We start from the raw sequence: 25,457 nt of genomic DNA, 5'->3' as shown, positions 1-25,457 counted from the left end.
GGTGAATTTTTACAAGAATTATTGCAAAAATGGTAAAGATGATACAATCTCAGGGGAATAAGGGTACAAAGGCCCCCCTTTGTCAATGTGGTACGCACCTGAAAAAGCATATATCATGTATTTCTTATCAGCCATTAAAATAGTATTAGGAAAAAAAGGCGAGGGAAATGTATATTTATGTTTTTGTCAATAAATTTTCAATTAAGAGAATAAATTCTGTCCATGAGCTAAACTAAATTTAACCTAGTTTTATTTTCCAGCAAAATTTGAATTGCCGCAAATAAAGAATCCATAAAAAATAATATATTGACGAAAAAAGAGAAAAATAGTCTGTGCTTGGTCTATGTTGTTAAAAGAATAAAATCTATAAGATTTATGTACAGTTCGTCTGTGGTAATTCAAAAGACGTTATGGGGCATATTTTAGAAAATATTACGCTCCCTTATGTCACAAAAAGCATATTGATTAGTTCAAGTCATTTTCTTCTATCTTTCCCTATTTTGATCTATCTTTCCCTCTTCTGTTCGTTTTTACCTATTATATAATCCTATTTTTGCTGTATATTGTATACCTAAAAACCTTTTTTTTAACGCATAACTACTTAATAGTGACGATCAGAAAACCCCAAACACATTTTCTACTGTATTACGGCCTTGTAAAATATATACTATGTAACGTATTGCTTTTGAATCGCAGCCGAATTCTACAACTAAACTAGCACTTAATAAGTAAGCTATTGAGAGTAACATATGTGGAAGAGTATCAGACCCCTAATCATTCTGCTTACTCAATATGGAAATGACTTTTCGACAAGGGTTTTATCCAATGTCAGTTACACACCACTTTTAAAACCAGGCCTAATTTTCGTTCTGGTATATACTAACCCTCAAAGGATTTGCCTCTAAATTTATTTGTTGTTTTTCTTCTATAATCGGATGTAGGCCGTCCAAGACCATGACATTTCATGCACAATTTCAAGTTGCAATAGAAAATGTTACTGATTTCAGGGAGAACATAAAATGTCTCCTTTTAAACCTATCTCCATTAAAAAAAAATGCAATCAGCACCATCTTTTATTCAATCTCGCAGCTTCCAGTCGTGACTAGTCGAAACAGAAAAGTACGATCGTAAAGAAATAGAGAGGGGGGGTATTGTCCCCACGACCTTTAATTTTACGTATACTTCGTCTAGTCTTCATATGTATGCCCCAACCCAAAAACTCGAAGCCCCCCTAAAAATAAATTAATTTTTACGTAGTATATTCCATAATTTGTTTAGTGTTATATTTATCGAATTTTGACGATCAAAACTATTTGGCTTGTATTTTCAAAAAGAAACTGACTTTGCTTTATTTTTACAACAAGTTTTACAGGATTTGAAATAAAGTTGAATAAAACATTCATTTTAAATCATATTTATTTTTTTTTTACTTTTTTATGACTTCCTAACCGAGTGGTTAGCACGCTAGATTTGAAATCGTGAGGATAGGGGGTGAGGAAAAAATGGGTCAAAATACTACAAGGGTCAAATAATTTGCCCCTAACCATGCATTGGACTTCCGGCCGAAGGCAGTGAATCAGGAGATCGATACCTGCGCTACGCAGACCATTGGTCAGCATGCGAAAAGTTTTTTTTTGTGAGTGCTGCTTGAGAAAAGTCAATTTTAAGTTGGGTTTGACTTTAGACTTAATCCTCCCCGATCCCGGCTAATTTTCTAAGAACTACAATTGCTCTCATGGAAAATTCAAAACACGGAAAGATATACTATTCATTTTTCAGAGAAATTGTTTAAGATAATCACTGTTTAAGAGAATTATTTAGATATATTAGGAATAAAGCTTGACATTGAGTTTCTAAACGTGAAACTTACATATAATAATAATATAACATATAATAATAATAATAAATCAAATTTTATAGAAGAGAGGAAAAGCGAGGGTTTGACTTCTGTTTTTTGAGTTCTTGATGAGCCACATAATGACATAAATACAGTATAATTTTGACATTCTTTTTGTCGATGTCATAGCGATAAAGATAAGTATCTCATGCTAAAAGAATCAAAATATCGGTAAAATTAGTTTGGTAAACCTCAAATGATTTCTTATCTCAAACAATATATTTTTAGCGTTTTGATTTTTTTTTTTGCTTTATATCACCGTAAACTATATAAACTCAGTTTACAATTTTCGACGTTTGTCCCCTTATCGTGGGTACCAGAAAATAAGCCATGAAATGTGGTTTAGCTCTAAATAGGCTGCGATGCAGAAGGCTTATAACCAGTGCGTCGACCTGGCGGGTTTAATCCTGTGACTGACTGGCTTATGGCACCAACGTTGGAAGATTAAGGGTGCAAATAGGGTGGATTAAAAAGACAAGAATAATATTTCGGAAGCTCTGAAAGCTGACGCTAACAGAATAAGAATAATCATCACAAAATGTGCCTACTATTTAATTCTAGCTGATGTGCACAATAGGCTCAATAAATTTATCGATTCAAGTGATTCACGGGTAAAGGGTATAAACCCATGTTTAATCAGATGGAAAATAGTAGTATAAAGGTTAATCAGAAATTCAGCGTTCACGCGCCATATTAAAATCTTCTCAATGCTTAATCGATTTTTTTTTCAAGATCAGTGGTTTTCAAGTCTAAGATAGTATTTATGACGGAATCAACTATGCAAAAAGTTTCTCATATATTATACAGAGTTACTGCCTTAATTAGTCCAATTCAGAACGTTATTTACGAAAACTGGTCCTACGTCATGCTTTCTGCCCTTAAACAGACAGGCTATCGAAACAACGTTTTACAAAATTTCTTTGGTGTTTTCTTTGAAAGCGGCCTTAAAGTGTACTCACTCGATTTGTGGTAAAAGCAATATTTAAAAGGCAAGGGGGAATTGAGAGCTAGGACCGAACACTTGCAAAATGGGGGAGCTGTTCCCACCACCCTATTTTTTATTATAGTGAGACAGTGACAAGGCCATAAATATGACAGGAAACATAAGTGAATCTGAGAATTGGAAATGGAGAAAAACATGATTCCTTCCACCCCTCTCCCTTCTTCTACCTCATCCCTTCTGCCATCCTTTTCCCCCCTCTCCTACCCCTGTTTTCCAGATTAAGGCACCCATAGAAGTTTTCTTCAAACAATATAAAAGGCGATCTATTTAAAAACCGCAGGGAAATATACAACATCAATGAAGTTTGGGGTTAAGACCCAGAGTTAACTTTTAGGAGGACGTAAGAAGGGGATGGGCCTTTGAACCCATGCCTCTAAAATCTCAAAGATTTTATCATAACTTCTTCTGCGGTATACATGTTGAAGAGATTTTGGAGAAAACCCGTAATTTCTGATTTCTTCGCCATAATCTCTTTTATATTATATGACAAAGTATATCTATTTAGGGTAGTTTTAGATTGTGCAACCCTCCTCAAATAAATTGTGCATACGGCCACCTTATTGGCGCATTATACAATCCAGTTGTAAAAGTCTCGCCAATACAAATAATTAGAAAACTTGAATTCTACAAGGCCTATTAAGTGTTTGAAACCAGATGGAATTTATTTCGAAAGGGCATAAAATTTTTAGGGGATAAAAAAATTGAGAATTTCTGCAAATAAAACCAGTATATGTTAAATACATAAAATAAAATAAAAAATCACAAAAATCTAAATTTCAAGATCCAAGAGTCCCTCTGCTGCATGTATACGTAGTTAGAACGATGGCTATCACTTGAACAGAGATTAAAGGGAGCTCAAAATACACGTAAATAAGGGAAAAGGCGTCGCTTGACACCATGTGCCTACGTACCCTATCAATGTAATTTTAACTACTTAACAATTTTTATATGGTCAAAGATCTTGCATTCACCATTCTTTATTTAAGCCTATAAGCAAAAACAGTAAAACCTTTAATTACCCCCAGAAAAGATTCAATGGTCTTGAGAAAACGATGGGTCTATGCCCAGTAGGAGGAAAAAGAATCACACGAGTATTTTGTCTTATCAAACTAGCCGTCTTCAGTGTAGAGACAAAAATAATCTAAAACATCAAAATTTAAAAGAGAAAACGAAAATAAATCTAATATCAAAGAAAATAAAAACAAAACAAACAAACAAACCATAATTAAATACAATTGCCACTCCATCTCAGACACAATAGTAGAAAATACTTAGGGACTTGTATGATAAACGCCTTACAGCTCAAGTTGTTCATTCATTGACGCATTATAGAACCGGTTTTTTTCCTTAGTTTCTTTCAGCTTAGCACAAGACAAGATAAATAAAATTGACAAAATAGGTGGAAAATATATAATTTGGGCTATATTTGCACATTAGCATGGGGGTAAAAGGTTTGGACAGTATGAAGTTTGAAAACAATTCTTACTAGCTAATATGCAGAATAATTGTACCTAATACATTAGGCAGGCAGACCCGCTATACTTTACCCCCACACCCCTAATGTGCAAATATATAGCCCAAATTTGTTTCTTAATTATTATATTTCATCTTACTTTGGTATATTTCATTAGGATTGAGCGTCAGAAAAACATATTAGAAGAATATTAGGTATAGGGCGTCTATCATACAAGTACCAATATTTAGTTAGTGAGTTACTTCCATGAAAACACAAAACAATTGAACAAAAATGAGAAAATGAATTGTAGATTATCCTTATTTTTATAGAGAAATATTCCTTTTGTTAGCATCCAATAAAACTATTTTTTGGTTTTATATTTATTTTAACTCCTTGTCGATTTTGCAAGACTTGGCTACAATTTTTGATCATAGTTTTTTTTTTAATAATAAGCTGAATCAATATTTAAATTTCCTGTGCCCCTGCTATGGTCTAGGCACAGTAGGTCATGAACACTATCCACCTCAAAAATGAACTACTGCTTAAGTGGTTGGAACAGAGCGTCTTCTTTGTTGCTACCAATAGAAGCCGCCAAGGCTGTATCCAGGGGAGCTTTGGAGTTTGACCCTCCCCCTTCAGAATGTTTGTCCGACTTTTAAAACTTAATAAAAATGCATAAAACACATTTTTGTTGCGTTTTTAAGATTTTCATTCTCCCCCCTCCTCCTACCCGAATAACAATCCTGGATACAACCTTGGCAGCCGCCCATTCGTCATTTTTTTTCTACATGTATGTTTAATGTTGTATATTAGCTGAAGACTGAAACGGTATATGAACACATCTCTGTACACTTTTTTTTTGCTGTCTGTATACTTTAATTTATTGCTGATAATTTACACACAGATTAAAAATTCTTAGAAATAATTGGATCAATTAATTGACTTCTGGTGCATTGAACTAAATACATCATAAAATGAGACTTCGGTGGTTTTTCCGATTCACAGAACACTGTCCCTAAGTTCCACATTGTAAATGACATAATGATAATGTAGCGAGGAATTTTTAAAATGAATGACCAGACAAATTTGACAGCTAGGCACGACATATAGGGACACGAATGATCACTTTCTAATTCCACTTTTATGCTGTTTAATAACACTTTGGGCACCTACTGAAAATTGCACCCAAACAAAAGCAAACAGAAAATTGCACCCATAATTTAGGGATGTTTTACTTATTCAATATGTTTTAATAACATGTAGCCTACCTAAATTAGGGATGTTTTACTTTTTCAACATGTTGTTTAATAACACGTTCAATATATTTAATTTGTTTCAACAACATATTCAATATTTTGTTAAATAGCACTTTAGGCACCTACTGAAGATTGCACCCAAACAAAGCATACAGAAAATTGCACCCATAATTTAGGGATGTTTTACTTATTCAATATGCTGTTTAATAACATGTTCAATATGTTGTTTTACTATGTTGTTTTACCCGTTGTAAGTTGCTTCAATATGTTGTTTTACCTAATTTAGGGATGTTTTACTTTTTCAACATGTTGTTTAATAACACGTTCAATATATTTAATTTGTTTCAACAACATATTCAATATGTTGTTAAATAGCACTTTAGGCACCTACTGAAGATTGCACCCAAACAAAGCAAACAGAAAATTGCACCCATAATTTAGGGATGTTTTACTTACTCAATATGTTGTTTAATAGCATGTTCAATATGTTTTTTACTATATTGTTTTACCTGTTGTAAGTTGCTTCAATATGTTGTTTTACCTAATTTAGTGATGTTTTACTTTTTCAACATGTTGTTTAATAACACGTTCAATATATTTAATTTGTTTCAACAACATATTCAATATGTTGTTACATAGCACTTTAGGCACCTACTGAAGATTGCACCCAAACAAAGCAAACAGAAGATTGCACCCATAATTTAGGGATGTTATACTTATTCAAAATGTATTTCTAGGCAAGACAAGTTGTCCTATTTCGACACTCCTGAAGCAATGGTATAGTGAGGGGGAAAGGGTGACTCAACGTTTCTCCATGGGCCATTTAGATAAAATATTTTTTATGGGAGATACCTTAGGCACGTGGTCTGTATGAAGAATGATAGGATCCTGAGAAAGATCTTGGAATGGCAACCTCATGGGATCTGCAGGAGAGGTCAACCCACCTTGCATTGCACCTGTCAACGGGACTTGTCTGACATTCACGCGACAATCCAACCCTAGGAGGTTTTTAGGGTAGCGGCGCACATGCGGGATGACTGGCGGCTCGTCGTGGTCGGGCTGGGTACCTTTGGAAGCACAAAAGGATCTAAGGCAAGGTTTTACTTTACATCTTGAACGTTTTTTGAGGAGGTGGACTGACATTGACATTTGGTGCTGAAAAACCTACCTACGCCTCTGCTGATGCGAGGTTGTCTCATACTCGACTCAGACGCAGTAAGGTTCTGCAAATGCGGCAGTAGCTTTTCTTCTTTAGCCGGGGGGGGGGCACTTCAATGTATTATTCATACATGTCTGTTCTAGTTATATAGTAGGCATGTCATAAAAAGGCTATGTACATTCTTTGGTTGATTAATTAAAAGAAGAATTGTTTTCCAAAAAAGAGGTTTTTCAAACAAAAGTAAAGAGCTACATTAAACCAAAGACGACCAGAAATAGAGTCAAGTAATAAGTCAAACTGAAAATGAGCAGAAACCATTATCAGTGAATAAATGGGACCCAAAACGAACAAATATTACAAAGAATAATCAAATCTAACCTAAAACAAACGGAAATTACCACAAACAGAAGAAGTAGTTTAGTCTTCTAAAGGCCAGAGTGTCTTTTGTGGCTTATCAAAAAACAATTTTTATCTCAAGCAGTGCTGTTTTTATCTGTTGAAACATCAAAAACAACAACAACAGAAAAGGAAGAAAATCGTCATAAACAGGTTAATGAAAGTAAACAGACTATTTTGCATATAATGGTTCATTTCTGGAAGTTTTTGCAATTTCGGATTTATTAACGCTATAAAAATGGAAATGTTTAATATATTTTCAAAGTAAAGTGCAAACGACGCTCTGGCCTATATTTAAAAGTTCCTGGTCTTTCTCCTGAATACGATATATCAGAAAGAAACAGATAGTTTACTCGTAAGAAAAGTTCTAGCTAAAAAGCTTTTTGCTCCTTTCACTGGCTTAAAAGGTCAACCAATCAGATTTTTAGCTCTTTATACTAGCCTAAAATAGTGCCAGGCAGGTCAAGCGGTCATGATCGTCGGGCTATTGGGTGCTTGTAGGTGTGGTTTTAAAAAGGCAAGTTAATTTGTCTTTCTAGAAAGAAGGAATCATATGATTGGTTTACGAATATACATCACAGGAATAAGCCAATTGAATTAAAGAATACTATTTAAAACGGAAGAATGGAGCAATAGTATCTTTTTTTCTCTTTCCTTGTCCGAAAAAATCGCCCTTAGTAAAAGCAAAAAATCCGTTTCTTTGTTCCCCCTCTCCCTCGTCAAATTCACGTTGTGCAACACAATGTCTTTTGAATTATCGCACTCAAAGGCTACGTTCTGCACTGAAAAGGCTTCATCTTAAATTTCCAAATGTCAGAAAATATATTCCTTGCCGTAAATTCAAGTATTAGCGTCGAAAATCAGGCAAATTTAGCCAGGCTCATAGTTTTTGATGAGTAACATTAAACTCAATGAATTTTATATATTTGGAATCAGCATAACAAACCAATTCTTTTGATATATCTATTGATATCAAAATTACGTTTTTTAGAGTTTCGGTTCCTATTGAGTCGCGTCGCCTTATAGTTCGTTACCACGAACTGTTTGATTATCTATTAATTTAAACAAAGAATAATTGATATGCTAATGTCTTGTCTTCAACCCAGCAAAGATCTGGTAATAGGTATCGACCTAAAAAAAATTCCATCTGTGCAATTTTACAACAAAAATAGCTCAAAGTTATATTCAGATAAAAAATGTTCAGGCCCCTACCAAATGGAGGCCATGCGAGGTTCAATTCTTGCAAACGGAATCGATGCCATTTCTAGGATCACAATTTTTATTTGAATTTTACGTGCAGGTCTGAATACTTGAGTTCCTTTTGAACCTTCGTGAGGTTGACTTTTGCTTGGTTTGATTTTTTCTTTAACCAGATTTTCGTGACAGTGGAATCCTAGTTCAATCTAACCTTTGTCCAGTTTTACTTAAGGATATTTTGAATGTATGAATCGAGTTTTCATATTCACTATCTCTCGTTTGTTCTTAATTTTACTTTCAATTCAGTTATCTGCAGGGGCGGATCCAGGATTTTTTAGGGGGGAAGGGGCGCAAAATAGGTCGGTCCAATAAACTTGCGTTAGGAGCAAGTTTAATTAACGCATAATTAAGCAAATTACACTACTTTAAACTACGTTAGGGGGGAGCACCCCCTCGCCCCCTGGATCCGACACTGGTTATCTGGCAATTGGTCTTTGCTGCGTTATATTTTGGATTAACTTTTGTATGGGATATCCTCTATCAATACCAGTTATAGGAACTATAGGTACTTGTGTATTATAGCCACCATACTCAAGATCTTGTATCGCAAACATGAGCCAATAACCGGTCTTCATGGTCTTCATACCAGACTATATTAGCTTCAGCTCGGTGGGTAACTACCTTGTAACTATATTTTAGTTAAATATTTAATTGTTATTTTGGTTGGGTTTGGTTACTTTAGGTTACGTATTTAATAAAATGCAGTCTGAGAGGCCCCCTTCCATAATTCTTTGTTGTAGTTTTCATAATTTTGTTTATAAAGTATCATATTTCATCATATTTTGTTTTATTTCATTAGTATTAGCCAAACATCACTTCTCGACAGAACTTGAGTGTGGTGGCTATAAGACACAAGTACCAAACTATATACTAGCGCCCCACTAAAACAGTTCAAGAGTTTGGGATAGGGTAAACCTTAACGTACATTTTTACTTTCGATTTCTTCTAAGATTTATAATAAGCTGAACGAGTAGATACTGCAGTGACAGTAGTTACAATTGTCTGGTTTTTTTTACCTTTCTCAGACTGGTAGGATAGGAAGCTGTAAAATTACAAGGCCGAGGCGAATTTCGACACATTAACGAGCTTAGAATGATTCATAGCCTATTGACTGCGGGTTACATTTCGTGTCAGTATACCATTTCCCATTTTTCGATTTCCTATAGACAGAAGCAAGAGTCAAAGAAAATTATCGAAAACTTTGCCCTCAGCCATTCAACAAACCAAGTGTGTCCAACAATGTTGCTGGCACTGTCAAGTCCGCTCTGTTTCGGCAGAAGGCCATTTGTATAAAGGGTTTAGCAGTCTTTTTATGTTGGTGTAACGTCTTCAGACAAAGGGGACCGTACATACAATCACGTGGCCGTACAAGAAGGGAAATAAAACTGCCCTAAGCGTGTGTCTCCAACACTGCTGGTGTTGCCAAGTAAACTCAGTTCCGACAGAAGGCCAACTATGTAAAGGGTATGGCGGTCTTTTTATGGCGATATACCCTTTGGAGGCAAAGGGGGGCGTACAGACGATCATGTGGCCGTACAAAGAGTGAAAAAAATGGCCCAGAGCATATGGGTCCAACTTTACTGGTGCAGTCAAATACACTCAGTTTCGATAGAAGGGCAAGGCCAGCTGTATAAAGGGTTGGGTAGTCTTTTATGGTGAGGTATCCTCTTGAGACAAAAGGAGTCGTATATACAATCAAGTGGCAGTAGAAAGAGAGAGAGAGAAAAACAAAATGTGATAAACGTTGCCCTCAGTGAGTCTGTTCAGCCCTATTGGTGCAGTCAAGTCCGCTTGGTTTACACAAAAGGCCGACCGTGTCTAGAGTTTGACGTTCTTTTCATATTGGTCTATCTACTTGCACCAACGAGGGTCGTATGTACTGCTGTCCATCCAGAGAATAAACAATAGTAATGTAGGGTGCAAGGATTATAAAACAAACGGTGGATACACCAATAGGAAGACTTCGCCTCAGCTCTTCAAAAAAGAAGTACTATAGTACTACTCTCACTGCCAGATCTGCTCTGTTAAGAAAGAGGGCCAACTGCATTCAGGGCTTGACAATCATGGAATATGTATTTGCATGGCACATGGGACCATAAATACAAGCGTATGACTGTACAAAGAGACGGCAAAAATTATTAAAAACATTGCCCCCAGCCTTTCAGCAATCAGAGTGGGTCCAAAAATGTCGCTGAAACTATCAGATTCACTCTACTTGGACAAAAAGCTAGGCCATTTAGGGGTTTGTCAGTCTTTCCAAATAGGCAAGGCCGTATCCAAGGGGGGGGGAGGTACCCAGTTTGAACACCCCCCCCCGAAATTTTTGACCGAGTCGAGAATAAGTCGAAAATTGGTAAAAATTATTAAAATTAGTCGAAAACTGAGTCAAAAATTAGTAACCTCCCCCCCGAAAAAGTCAAAAATTAGTAACCCCCCCCCCCCAAAAAAAAAATCCTGGATCCGCCCTTGCAAATAGGTGTCAGTAAACACTACAAAAAGGGCCGTACACAATTTCGATTTGAGGGGGTAAAGAAATAATCTATTACTACTTCTACGGGGAATAACTCACTGTAGCACCAAGCCACTTGAGACCAAGACAGTTGATCACGCTCATCCACATCCTGATATATTCAAAGCTCCCTCTCTACACCCTCCCAAGAAGTTCTGATTTTCATTAAGTCCTTCCTTACGACCGCCTCTCAGCCAATTCGGGGACGACCTGTTTTGCGTTTGGTCATAGATGGTTGGCCAAAAAAAAAAAACAATCTTCGGCAATCTGTTATACCTCATCTGCAGAACGTGCCCTAGCTATCTCAGCCTTTCTCTCAGTCGCCGCGAAGCGTCGAATTTGAAATTTCCACACGTCTAAAGTGATGCCAAAAATTGTTTGCTAAGCTGTTCTCAAAGGGAGAACAGAATATTTTAGATCAGAAGGATCAAACCTTAGCTGAGCCTACATGGTCCTGCGAATCCTTCCTTTGAATGCTGCTCAGCACATGGTTTTTGGGAATTATTTCAGATGTTCAAAAATGTTAGATATAATCTTCCGGGGTAACATCAACTATATAGTATATTGACTTTGCTGCATTGATAGGTGAGCATAGAAGATTGTTTAGGTGTCTTCTTGTTGATTTTCGCAAACTCAGTTCCCAATTTTACTGTCATTTTCATTTCAATTAATTTTCTAATCTACGAATTACTAATTTCCAAGACAGCAAACAGCCCTTATCCCCTAACCTTACAACAATCCCCTAACTGCTTTACCCATCTAGAGCTTTCCCACATGTTTTACTGGTAAAAGGTTTTGACTTTTGAAAGTCCGAAGCAAAAACGTGATGTAACTTTCACAAAACGACATTTAGAATCATTTAGCTTTCAAATCGAAAGGTTGTGCACGAATATTGTCGGAATATTTCAACAGTGGAACTGCACATCAGCGCACCCACTTACTTCAAGGAAATCTATGATTTCGGGGAGCCCGGGCCCCTCACCTACTTTCAGCTCCTGCTCCAGCCCTTCCCTTTAGCCTCAATTTTTAAAATACATCTGTAATCTTATACAAATATGCATGAACAATTATGCATCTATGCACACATGATGCACTTTAAAAGTAACAACATTGATTTAAGTTTGGTTAATGGCCTTACGGGGGAGTTTATATTGAAGTGTATTTTGTTAAGTTTATTGATTGAATAAATTGATTGATTGATTGATTGATTTGGTGTCGGGAAATAGGGAATAGAGCTGGTTTAACAGCAGAAACAAAACGATATATAATATCATTTAGCTTTCAAATTGAAAGGCTGTGCATGATTTCTGTGGAATATCCAACAGTGGAACTGCATATCAACGCACCCACTTACTTCAGGGAAATCTATAATTTCGGGGAGCCTGAACCCCCTCCCCTGCGTTAAGCTCCTGCCCAACCCTTCTCTTTATCCTCCATTTTCCAATTGTATCTGTATTCTTATAGAAATATGTATGAACAATTTTTTATGCATCTATGCACAAATGATGCACTTTAGAAGTAACAACATTGATTTGGTGCCAAGAAATAGGGAATAGAGTTGGTTTAACAGCAGAAACACAACGATATATAAAATCATTTAGCTTCACAGTTAAAAGGTTGCGCACGTACATGGTCAACATATGTCAAAGCCGGAACTGCGCACCTGTGCACCCACATACTCTGACCCTCCTCTTTATCCTCCCCTTTTAAATTGTATCTATATTCTTTCCTGTACATGACACATTGGCGCGCTCTCTCAAGGAAGGAATAATGGATAATCTCATCAATCTTACAGGCGAAGTATGGCAATGTCACCCTCAGCCACATCATCATCGGAGTCGTCCCATAAAAGGGACTGGAAACTTATATTACCATTGACTGTAATTTGGTTTGATCTAGTCCTGGCGGTTACGACTTGACAAGATTTGAGATTGCTGATTTATAACGGCCTTTTAACGGTTTCCATTGCGTCATATTATAATTTGTGAAGTGTGAAATAAGGGGACTGGAATATCAGCAAAAAAAGAGTTGTAAAGTTCTGTAATATTCGGGAAAATTTGACAGTTTAAAAATTGTTTTTTCAATCTTAATTGATATTGCATTTTTTTTTTTTTTTTACTTAATTTATAAACATTAACCATAGGCACAAAAAGGCAGGTCTGATGGAAAATGGGGGCAATTGGATGTGTGACCGCCGAAACATAAATATTTTACTATTTTTATGCAATTTTTACGTTTATTATATAACCAAATTAGCCCAATACTGGTAATTCCTTCCAGCTTGCCCCCCTCCAACAAAAAGATACTACTAAGAATGTATGCTTACGTGCCTAAACAAACATGAGATAAATAATTAGGGGGGAAAAATCATGTGAATTGCTAGGGAGTGACGAGTCAAATCACGGGAAAAGTATATTTATGGCCAGATTGGATCAATTTTTCTGAGCAGTTTTGTGAGGTCTTTTAGGCTAATATTGGTCGTATCATTATAATGAGCATGCAAAGTGAGATCAGGAAGCATAACTAACATGAGTTTAGCATTATAATAATATAATGTATAGGGTAAAACATAGAGTTTAGCATTAATAAACCTAGAGTAAGAGTTTGTTTATATTAATCTGCTTGCAAATTCTTATTTATATATGCATACCTATCTTTGCGCTGCATTATGACCTCATTCAGACATATAATAGTTTCCATCCAAAAATCGCTGTAACTTCAGATGCAAATAAAGAGCAGTTACGTATTTTGAATTTACAAGTACAAAAATGAATTCGAAGAAGCAGTATAAGTCTTAAAAAGAGTAATAAGAAACAAGGCCGTATGTCGGGGGTTTAGGGGGTCCACTCCCTTTAAATTTTGTCTGAGTTGTAAAAACGTAACAGAAATGCCTAAAAAAAATTCGGCGCTTGTCAAGAATCTGGGTACACACGAAAGAAAGACCGCATCGAAATCTCAAAGTCGCTATTGATAAACAGGTTTGTGAGGTGTTGCTTACTTCGTGACAAAGATTTCAACTTTAATTTTTTGGATTTTGGGGGACTAAAAGGTAGCTAGGTTAGGTTAAATTAGGTTACGCATTTAATATATGCATACGGTAAGCATCCAATTAGGAATTCCAAAATTCATTCTTTGTAAACATATTTCCTTTTCCTTAAAAGATGTTCTCCAAAGACTAAAAAATATGATAAAAAGATCAGCCGCAACTGCTTTGGCATGCCCAAAAAATAATATTATTAATACAATAATGATCTTACGGGAAATAAAAACTAGTTCAAACAAAACATATCACTCTTATTAACTTGAAATCCTACACCTAAAATAATCTAATATCCCCTCGAGGTGCCGTCAATTTTTTAATATATCAATGAATGAAATTCAATGGCTATAGAAAGCGTAAAAAAAAGGTTTCAGAAAAATAAAAAATTGTATATTAAATAAGGACCTTCAAATGCTAGTTAACTATTTCAGATAAATTGCAAGGTAATTCCAAAAGTTCCAGACTAGGCAAATAAAGCAATCCCCCCCTTTAACCTCCAGAAAAGAAAGCACTAAATAAAATTCAAAGATAACCGACTTTCTGAGAGAAAAGCAGGAGGAAAAGAAAAGATTTTTTTTTTTTGGGGGGGGGGGGAGTTACAAAAAATATTAAAAAAAACATTAAATTTTGTTTATATTCATTTTTGTTATTTTTTACGAGTCAGGCAAACATTTTGCGTGGGAAGGGGGAAGAACCCCTCCTCCTCCCCTCCTCAAATATTGTCTTGATAGAAACCGTGCTTAAATAGACTACAACTATTACACACTTAGAGCGCCAAACCTATTAGTTCGAAATCCTACACCTCTGATTGTGGCGAGATGTTTAATATCCCCTTGATATCCCCTGCTAAAAGGTCCCCCGAGTCTGGTCTGTTTGCCATTGTCCTCATCGTGATCAATGGAAAGTGAGATTAGATGACTATTAGTCTAAGCTGATTCAACGCTTTTAAATTGTTCCGTAAGCGAAAGCAATTCTCATCGGGAGTGTGACAATAGCTTATGGAAAGGATACTTCTAACGTGTAAACCGATCCGAGACCAACCGCGAAATTTTTTTGAACCGAAAATCGTCCCATTAGAACAGATGTAAGAGGGCAAGACAAATTGAGTTAAGATCTATTTGTCAATGGGAATCATTTGTTAAAATTCATTTAAAGTATTGTTGCACTACATGTACCCAGGAATTTTTAATCGGGGTGGGGGGGTAGGGAAAGTGATAATTGCATTTGACAATTAGAATAAGAAGTAGGCTACTCTGAAATAGGAAGAAATCAAGGATTTTTTTTTTTGGGGGGGGGGAGGGGGCACAGACTCTGAAGCTAACTTATCAGTTTTATTAGTTGGCAATAAATATAAAATAGAAAATAAAGCTAAAAGTCTAAGGAGTTAGGTCAAAATCATATTTGTCGGGTAAATTTTTTCTTTTATTTTTCTTTCTAGGTTTCAACTATCACGAGTCAGTAGGCCCAATAACACAGGGTATGTCTGAGAAGAAGGGAATCCCCGTGGTCCAGGTTCCCCATGGTCCAGGGTAAAGCATAGCATATATTAAATACGTAACCTAACTTAACCTAGGTACCTTCCCCCCCCCCTAAACCCAAAATACAAGTTTAAATATCGTAAACGCAATGAAAACCACGCTTTGCATTACATTTCTCTATAGCGGTCTCTTGTAAATAACCCGTTCGGCGGGTATCGTCTCTCGTTAGTATGTAGCAGTGCCCACATAATGCACCAGTACCGCATATTCTTAGTGAGATTACAAAATTACAAGGAAACACGCTTTAACTTACCAGAATATCCTTTTCTGCATGCCATAATCTCGGTTTACCCCCTGAATGATGTAATAGTCCATGCATGGCCAAACCATTTTGGTCAGGAGACTAAAAAGAAAGGTCACAACTTTATATTCTTTCCTTAAAATAACTGCAGCTAGGCTGTTGGGGCTAACAAGTCACATAATCCAAAATATATTAATGCTATGTTGGCTAAGGTGATTCAAAAGGCAGTATGTTGCATAGCACGGATTATACAAGGCAATCGGGAAAACCTAATAATGTATTTTTTGCTGGCATAAATGACCCGTTAATTTTAAAATTATTACTTTTCTCTGTTTTTAATCAGGAACGTGCACAGGAAAAGGGGAGGGGTGTCCGACCCCCCGAAATAAAAAAATCGGGATTCCTGGGCATTTCTAATTGGAACTATCAAATAAAGTCTGTATTTTTATTATTGCCCCCTCGCCAAAAAAGACCTTCGTACGTGTCAATATCTAATAAACGGCAAAAATGACTACACTGTCAAAAACCCCATTTCCCCGGTATTTCCGTAAGTGGTTTAGGAGGACGTAAAGCATTTAAAAAAAAAATCACTTATATTATGAGAAATAAATAAGATAGGAGGTGCAGGGACGTACGCAGGGGGGGGGGGCTCCGGGACCCCCCCCCCCGAAATCTCACGATTTTTTCATTTTCCTATAATTTTCTGATTTTTCTCACAGAATAAATGGTTTGAAGGATTTGCCCCCCCCCCCCAAAACAAATTCCTGCGTACGTGCCAGAGGAGGTGGATAAAACCTATCGATAGAAATTGCTTAGTTCAAAGAATTGGGGGTTTAAATTTATATTTTACTAAGTATGTCCCATAACCAATGCTGTATCCAGGGGAAGGGGGTTGGGGGGGGGGGGGGTTGAAACCGCGCCAGAAATGTTTGTCAGGCTCGTAAAAACTACCAAAAATGAATATAAAGAAATTTTTCATGCGTTTTTTAATTTGTTCCCCCCCCCCCCCCAAAAAAAAAACTGGATACACGGCCCTGCCAATAACGTCTTTTGAATTACCTGAACCGATGTCACCAGGTCTATTTTTCTCTCTTAATTCATTTGAAATAGATTTTCTTCTCAAGCAGCTTTGAAAGGTACGTACAGAAGCCCAGGATTTTTAAAAAGCCTATCCCACATAGAATACTTTGAAACAGAAAGGCGAATCCGCTACGGAGGAAATTCCATGTGAGTCGCCAGTGTAAACAAAACAGGACTTTTTCTGAAAAAAATTATATCCCAACCTGTAATATTAGAAAACAAAAGTTCTTCTAGTACTTCTTTTTTTCAAGTATCGGTGCACAGGGCTCCAAATCTCACATAGAATGTCCAATTCTAATAAAAAAATGTATAGGTTAGAGATAATCACATGAAAGAATTCCTTTTGTAAGTGATCATCAAAATAAAAAGTAGTAGGCTATTTATAAAGATTTTGTAGACACTAATAACAGTGACTAATTATGATATGAAAATAATTATATATACTTTAAGGCTATCAGCTATTACTACTATAATTTTTTTAAGAACTTCAATTCAACCCTGAGGGAACAATTATTGTTTATAATTGGGGGATTGTTTCAGCACTGCCATCTCAGCCAGGCGGGTATGTAGAACTTTGATTGGATGCGTAAGAGAGTATCGGAGGAGGGGAAAACTCGGAAAAAGCAACAAATTATATTAAATACATAGAAAATTATGGAAAATGCTTAAAATCTTCGTTTTTAGGGGAAGGGGGCAGATCCAAAGATCCCATCCTCATTATATGCCTTGTCGCAACCTTAATAAAAATTAACTAAACGCTAACTATGAACTTGCTCAACCATCGACATACTTCATTGATCGTTAGTCTTAACTATTCCTCCACGAAGGTGAAATATTCGGTTGTCCAAAATAAAAGCTTGTAAAAAGAAAAAAAGTATTTTCAATTTGTTTTAGCAGCAGACAAGATTTTATCCTCTTAATTAAGTTTAGAATTTAAGGTAAAACAGTATCGGACTCAGAAGCGCATCGAGGATTTTTGTTCGGGAAGGGGGGTTACTAATTTTTTTTAGGGGGGGTTACATAAAGAACCTCAAAAACGCATACAAAATTTGTTTATGTCCGTTTTTGTTACGTTTTTACGAGTCAAACAAACATTTCAGGGGGGGGGGGTTCAAACCGGGTAACCCCCCCTGGATACGGCCTTGATCAGACTACTGGAGTCTGAAGTTAGTAAATGTTAGACTATAACACGTTGATGAGATTGAAAAAAATAAGATTAAAGAAAAATAAATGGGCAAGATTGAAAAATATGCTTAAAAGTGAATATACAGTCATTACTAGGTGTTACATTGAAAATATTGTAGACAATAGAAACAAGACTGAAACCAGATTTTACCAGATTAAAAATAAGTACTCTTTTCCGAGCCTATCCCCCTTTCTAAGTATATACAGATGAGAAACCCATTATTTTTGCATTAAATCCCCATATATTACATAGAACTTCCCTGCAGTTATATATTACATAGAACTTCCTAAGTTAAATTCTACACTTCCTGATAACTTACAGGTTAAGGTTCTTACAATTTTAGCTTCTTTGTATTTTTAAAATTTCCTCTTAACCCCCCACCAAAAAAAAGATTCTTGTATTCTTTTCACCCCCTTTTCTCTAAATCAATTCCTTCAGGTATGTCAGTCCCTGCCCAACAAAATCTGTTATGGCGCCCACCCCCCGAAAAAAAACATTGAAAACCAACCTATACAAAGATCCGAAATTTCGCAGTTTCTTGAAGTCAGTAAAATCAAGGCGGAAAAAAATGCAAATGTGGGTCTTTTATATTACACTTGGTCCATCCCATCATTGAACACATTATTAACTTTAATCACGTATAGATCCTTTCAGCGGAGTTCCGACTGTCTGTCGGGAACCTCAGCGGGGCGCCAGCTACCACATTGAGGGTAGAGTTTGGGTATATACCCAACCATGAATTGAAACCCCAAGCTATTAGATGAAGTGTCAAAGTCGGACAGACAAAACAAACCTTATTACTTGGCTAATTATTAGAGATCGATTTGAGTTTATGAAAGATAAATGAGTGTTTACATGGGAAGGAAAAGTTGTTAAAATGGTACCAAGTAAAAATGCGGTGAGTGTTTAATATGTCATCGAAGGCCTTTCAAAATAGGTGCGCGGAAAAAAAATTGGCAGAAAATCAAGCTGTTTTCTAGACTTCTTCAGGGTAGCAAAATAATAGACCACAACAAAAATGTGAGCAATTTCTCTTGTTACTGCAGATGTATAAGGAGGATAGGGGGGGAAGGCTTTAGACTCGTGGCCTCTCAAAATATTGGTCTTTTCTCTATTTAATATAAAAATGTCTAATGGATGTAAAATATAGCAATTATTTTGTAGGCTCATACTCATTAACCCCCCCCCCCCCCTCCAGAAAGATTGCTGCGTTCAACTTTGCCTAGAGACTCTGTTCTCTTTAAAAACCCCTATGGTTGTAACAATTGGTCTTATTTTTCTATAACGTTCATAATAAACATGTTTCCAAAAACTTCCTCTCCAAGAGATAAGTTTATATATATGTGCCTGATTGTATTCATTTTTGTTACTTTAGGAAATTAGCATAGAATTTAATCAAGTTCAAAGAAAAATAATTGCTAAGCAAATCCAAGCATCCATTGGTCGTTTTTTCAGGGCAAAGGACAGTACTACTTCTACTTACAAATTATTGAATCATCGAGCTGCCTGAGGCCCACACAGCTGCGCACGCTCCTCCTCCGTCCCAATCTATTTAAGTCTTTTCTCTTTCCCCCCTCACAAGAACTTTCAATTTTCTTTAAATCCTTTCTTACGGAATCTTCCCACCCTATTCGGGGAGGACCTGCTTTTCGTTTGGCCCAAGATGGATGGCCAAAATGACGATCTTTGGCAATCTGTCATGCTTCATCCGCAATACATTTCATAGCCATCTGAAACTTTCGCTCATTATAGCGTTAGAAAGTGGGATAGAACCACATATTTCGTACAGCTTAGGCCTACTGTTTGAAATACGGTAAGTCAAACGGGTATCCAAACCCATCCAAAAAATCCAAAAACTGCTGAACTATCTGGAAATTATAAAAAGCCCAACATTTTGGGAAAGAGGGTAGGGGATCACCCCCGTTCCTCCCTATGGCCCAGCCCCAACGAGAATTTCCCTTCTAGCAATTTCCTCTCTTCAAAACACCAGATTTGCTTCCATTTCCTAACTAAGACAAAAGAGTTTTCGTAAAATCCTGAAACCCAATTAACTAATCAGGTGCTAATAAAAAATGAGGCATCCATCATATGAATCAGAACCAGAGTTAGGTTTTTTCTCGTAGGGGGGGGGGGGATGTAGACTTTGCCACCCCCTGTCACGCCATCAATACTGTAAATATTACAATTTTCGCCCAAAATTATTACAATTTAAGCTTGTTTTGTCGCCTCCGGGCCTGCCGACCGGGCACTTGCCCCCTCTAGTCCCTTTGATCCGGCCCTGATATGAATGTAAAGGCCTGGTTCATATATAAGCAAAATCTTCAATATCAGCGAAAATCTAAGTGAACAGTATGTAGAGTATAAGAAATTATCGGACACGTCGTACAAAAATTAGTATTCTATGGGGGGGGGGTGGTCTCAAAACCCTCTCCTCCTTTGTTACAGCCTAAGGGGTTATTGGAATTATAAAATATTCTCTGTTTAGGCTTCCATATTTGACTTTTTTAATCATAAGACAAATACGTTGTACTTAATATTCTGAAACCCAACGGACTAACCTGGGTTTACTGAAATCATTACATTAAATGAATTTAAAAGGCATACTTTTATATATGAGCATTGTTATAGGTAAAGCCATCACCTTGTTTCTGGTCTAATTAGAATTTTGGGAAGGCGTAATAACATCTAACCGTCAGGTGCACTAACGTCAGGACATTGACAAAACCCGTCATAGCGTCGACAAAAAAATCCGTCAGAACCACTAACCGTCATAGCATCGAACATTTTAAAACTTTAGTTTTTTGGGGCTTTGGGGGGAAAAGGTACCTAGGTTTGGTTACGTATTTATTATATGGTATCCTTTACCCCCCCCCCCCCTGATGTATAAATATATAGCCGAAATTTGTTTCTAAACTATTATATACTTATTACTATTATATAAACTTATAATTTTTTTTTGTTGATGTCCAGACGGTTAGTGGTTCTGGCGGATTTTCATTTTAGATGTCATGACGTTTAGTGCTTGTGACGGTTAGTCGAAATGGTAGCATCCCGGAATTTTAAATTCAAGAATGTTCCACTCTTCAGAACACCGGATTTGTTTCCACTTTCTAATCAAAATCTAAATAGGTTCTATGTACCTTTAATCAAGCGACAATCCATCATAGGAATTTAAAGACCATGTTTTACATATGAACAATAGTTTCAATATCAGGGAACAATCTAAGTGAATAGTATTGAAAATATAAAAATTATACGATAATCACAAAATTTCCCAGATCGCAGGGGGGACGGAGTCTCAAAGTTTCCTCTCCATTTGTTTTGGCCTAAGTGGGCAATTGAACTAAAAAATATTCCTCTATTTAACATTACAGATTTGCTTTAACTTTATAATCAAAAATATAGATTGGTTGCATGTACAATCCTGAAACCTGACGGTATAACCAGGGGCTACTGAGATCAAGGGGCAATCCATCACGTGTATATAAACGCCTACTTTTACATATGAACTATATTTCAATATTAGTGAACAATCGAAGTATGGAAAATATAAGGGATAAATCGTAAGAACCTCAATACTTCAAGGGGAACAGGGTCTTAAAGCCTTCTCCCTGTTTTTGTCTAAACGGAAATTTAAATTCAAAAATGTTCCCCTCTTCAGAATTCTGGATTTGCTTCCTCTTTCTGATCAAAGACTAAATAGGCTGTATGTGCAATCCTTAAACCCAACGGCCTAACCAGGGGCTAGTGAAATCGAGGGGCAATCCATCATATGAATTTAAAGCCCCACTTTTACATATGAGCAATATTTTCAATATCAGTGAGCAATCTAAGTGAAATGCCACATGTAAAATGGATTGACATGATTATCGTATAATCTGTTCAGTCGCCTGCAAAATTGTCATTGACTGATGTAATGACATGGAATCAAATCAATGACTTGGATACGTGCCAAGTCAACGCTTGCTGTACTTTCAAGCGACAAAACTATACTTCTAGGTGACAACTTAAACTTAATGTATTTATACGTGAAGAAGCAATAATAGAATATAGCAACCAAAATAACAGCTTGTTTTACAAATTCAGTTTTCTCAACACCTCAGTTACTCAATAAAATGACGATTACTCAGCAACATTTTAGTGACATAAGAAAATGTCTTTTAATATGGACTTAAGCATTAGGAAGTAGAAAACCAGATTAACTAAAAAGGTTCTTGTATAGTATACCCCTGACCACTACAGAAGGGAAGTTAGGTTAATCTTAATAAAATATATAATATATATACATTAGGGGGGGGGGTAAAGTACAGCGGGTCTGCATGCAAAATGTGTTAGCTACAATTATTCTGATATTATGAAGTAAGAATTTTTTTCTGACTTCACACCGTACAAACACTTTACCCCACCCCTCTAAAGTGCAAATATATAGAATCATATATTTCTCGTCTATTCGGTCACTTCTCTTTGTCTTTTCTCAAGCTAAGCTGAAAGAAACTAGCGAAAGAAACAGGTTTACAGTGCGTCAATGGATGAACAACTTGTGTGGTCGGAGGTATATCATACAAGTATCATTAAAAATATGCATAACATAAGCTTATAGATCAAACATGTTCACAAGACTTTCTTTGGGCCAATTTATCCCCCTCCCCCCGAAATATCCATAATGTTAGTAATTTTCCTCGATTTTCCAATACGTCTCTTTATGCTTAAGGGTATTTTTCTCGAGCTTACCTACACGCTCATCCCAAAATGAATCCTATCGCAAGTGTGTGACATAATTAAACGTTTATATATGGGATATCAGAGCCGCCTCTGGGATTTTTCTCCGGGAGGGGGGGTTACAAAAAAATAATTAAAAATGCATCAAGAATTTGTTTATTTTCATTATTTTTTGTTTTTACAAGTCCAATATACATTCGGGGGGGGGGGGGAGGGGTTTAAACCCCCTAACCTCCCTGCATAAGGCATTGGGGGATATCAGTATAAAAACATTATTAAAAGTTTTCTTGTATTACTACCAATAATAATAAAAAAAATAATAAAAAATAATAGAAAATATTGACTTTCATAATTTTCATAGTATTTAAAAAAAAATTACTTTCTTTTGGTTTTGATTCCTTTTTTTTGGACGGAGATCCCTTTGTTATCCATAATGTTTGTAATTTTCCTGGATTTTCCAATACGTCTCTTTATGCTTAAGGGTATTTTTCTCGAGCTTATCTACACGCTCATCCCAAAATGAATCCTATCGCAAGTGTGTGACATAATTAAACGTTTATATTGGGATATCAGAGCCGCCTCTGGGACTTTTCTCCGGGAGGGGAGGGTTGAAAAAAATAATTAAAAATGCATCAAGAATTTGTTTATTTGCATTATTCTTTGTTTTTACAAGTCCAATAAACATTCGGGGGGGGGGGGTTAAACCCCCTAACCTCCCTGCATAAGGCATTGGGGGATATCAGTATAAAACATTATTAACACTTTTTTGTATTACTACCAATAATAAAAAAAATAATAATAAAAAATAATAGAAAATATTGACTTTCATAATTTTCATAGTATTTAAAAAAAAAAATTACTTTCTTTTGGTTTTGATCCCTTTGTTTTGGACATGGCACATACACATACAATTTTGCGAAGGGATAGGGTACAGCTAAAAAATCTGAAGTAAGTTTACCAAACTTGGCCAGTGTTGACATATTGAACCGTAAAAACAAATTAGTAAAAGCATTTAGTTCAATTTGACAAGGCTGACAAAATTCAAGTTTTAATAATTTGTTGATTTCCAAAAACGATTATGGGTAGGCCACTTTCCCATTATATGGATATTTCTAAAAAGTCAAGTTTGGTGAATGCTAATGAAATAAAATAAAAAAGGATGAATATATAAAAGTTTATAAACCAATTTGGGCTATATATATGCAAATTAGGGGGGGGGGGAGGGGCTAAAGCATAGACTATATTAAATACGTAACCTAACCTAGGTACCTTCCCCCTCAACTCCAAAAAACAACAGTTTAAATATCGTAGCCTATACGCAATAAAAACCAGGCTATCATTATATTACTCTATAGCGGTTAACCCGTCAAAAACAGGTTTTTCGTGACTGGTTTCCTTATAAATGCCCATATAATGGGAAAGTACCCGACTATATTTTCGAAGGAAAGATACACATTTTTAAGCTATTAGATACCATATCTTTTTAGCTTAGTCTTTGCTTTTTTTTCTTTTTTTTAATTTGGCGCCAGTTACTACCAGAAGATCTATACCGTCTAGGTCTAAACGGAAAGCAGTTCGTCCTCAGTTGGGATGGGAGGAAGTCGTAAAGAAAGATTTAAAAGAAATGGGAACTTCCTGGGAGGGTGTAAAGAGGGAAGTTTTGAATATATTGGGATGGAAGAGGAGCGTTGGTAGCTGTGTTGACCTCAGGCGGTGAGTTGTTAGTAGTAGTAGTGCTACCAGAAAACACCTACCTGCAAATGGAGGTCTTATTTGTCAAAAATGGAATTCCCGATTTTTCATAATCTGATAAGATATATATGACCGTGTAAATTTCTACAGAGCCAATTCAAATAATCAGGTATCATTTTCACTGTCCTTGCTACTTAAAAAAAAATACCCATGTTAAATAGGTACAAGAAACAGAAACGTGTTTTCCGGTAATTTTAACCTGGTCTCTCCGTTTTTTGCTTTTAACTGTCGACTGGAAACGAATTATTCGTGTTTAAATTATAGAAAAAAAACGGCTTAGTTTGAATTCAAAGAACTTCAAATTCAAATGCTTGTCAAAACTTTTTTGGGAGATAATCACAAGAAGAGAAAAAGAAAATAGATCTTGGTCTAGTTTCCGGCTTTTTATTAAAATCTCCGTTTTTTGTTGAATGAAAATATTGTCAGTTCTAGTAACAACAAATGAAAATGCGCATTAACATATATTGAAAATTTCAACACAGACTTTCAAGAATCGACAAAAAAGAGAGAAAAAAAAACATTATTTCTACCACAGATATTGGTAATAAAGTTTCGTGCTAGTAAAGAAAGTTTTGATAAAACAAAAATATTCGCTTTTTAAAAACAGAAAAAAAAACAAAGCAAAACCAAAATTGAAACACATCATTTTCAATAAATTCTAAAAAGTAATTGATAATAAAAAACCAAAACTACGACGTTAATATATAAAACTCAAAACATCGATAACGATTACAACATCTATTTTGCAGAAACTTATTTCAATCTACCAAGTCAATTCTAAACAGAGATTATAACCCAAGGCCGTACCCAGGAGAGGGGGGTAGGGGGTTTGACCCCCCCCCCCTAAATGTTTGTCTGACTCGCAAAAACGTAACAAAAATGGATATAAACAAATTTTTATGCATTTTTTAAAGTTTTTTGTGTGTGTAAAACCCCACCTAAAAAAATATTTTAGTAACCCCCCCCCC

The 25,457-nt window shown here is 36.0% G+C and overlaps 1 protein-coding gene across 2 annotated transcripts in view; it reads right to left on the bottom strand.

The window, feature by feature from the left end:
• Sp1 (transcription factor Sp8) overlaps nucleotides 1–25,457 on the bottom strand; it is a 58,348-nt gene that overhangs the window by 14,238 nt on the left and 18,653 nt on the right. Inside the window, exon 2 of one of the 2 annotated variants that reach the window (XM_089095280.1) lies at nucleotides 15,765–15,854. The exons of the other annotated variant lie outside the window; for it this stretch is intronic. Coding sequence (XP_088951406.1) covers nucleotides 15,765–15,854 — 90 coding nt within the window. The remainder of the gene's footprint in view (nucleotides 1–15,764; nucleotides 15,855–25,457) is intronic. 2 annotated transcript variants of the gene reach the window in all.

Source organism: Artemia sp. Qi Xiang Cuo, chromosome 10, assembly GCF_049724085.1.
Source record: "Artemia sp. Qi Xiang Cuo chromosome 10, ASM4972408v1, whole genome shotgun sequence".
Taxonomy (NCBI): domain Eukaryota; kingdom Metazoa; phylum Arthropoda; class Branchiopoda; order Anostraca; family Artemiidae; genus Artemia; species Artemia sp. Qi Xiang Cuo.
This window is presented reverse-complemented; position numbering and strand designations above follow the sequence as displayed.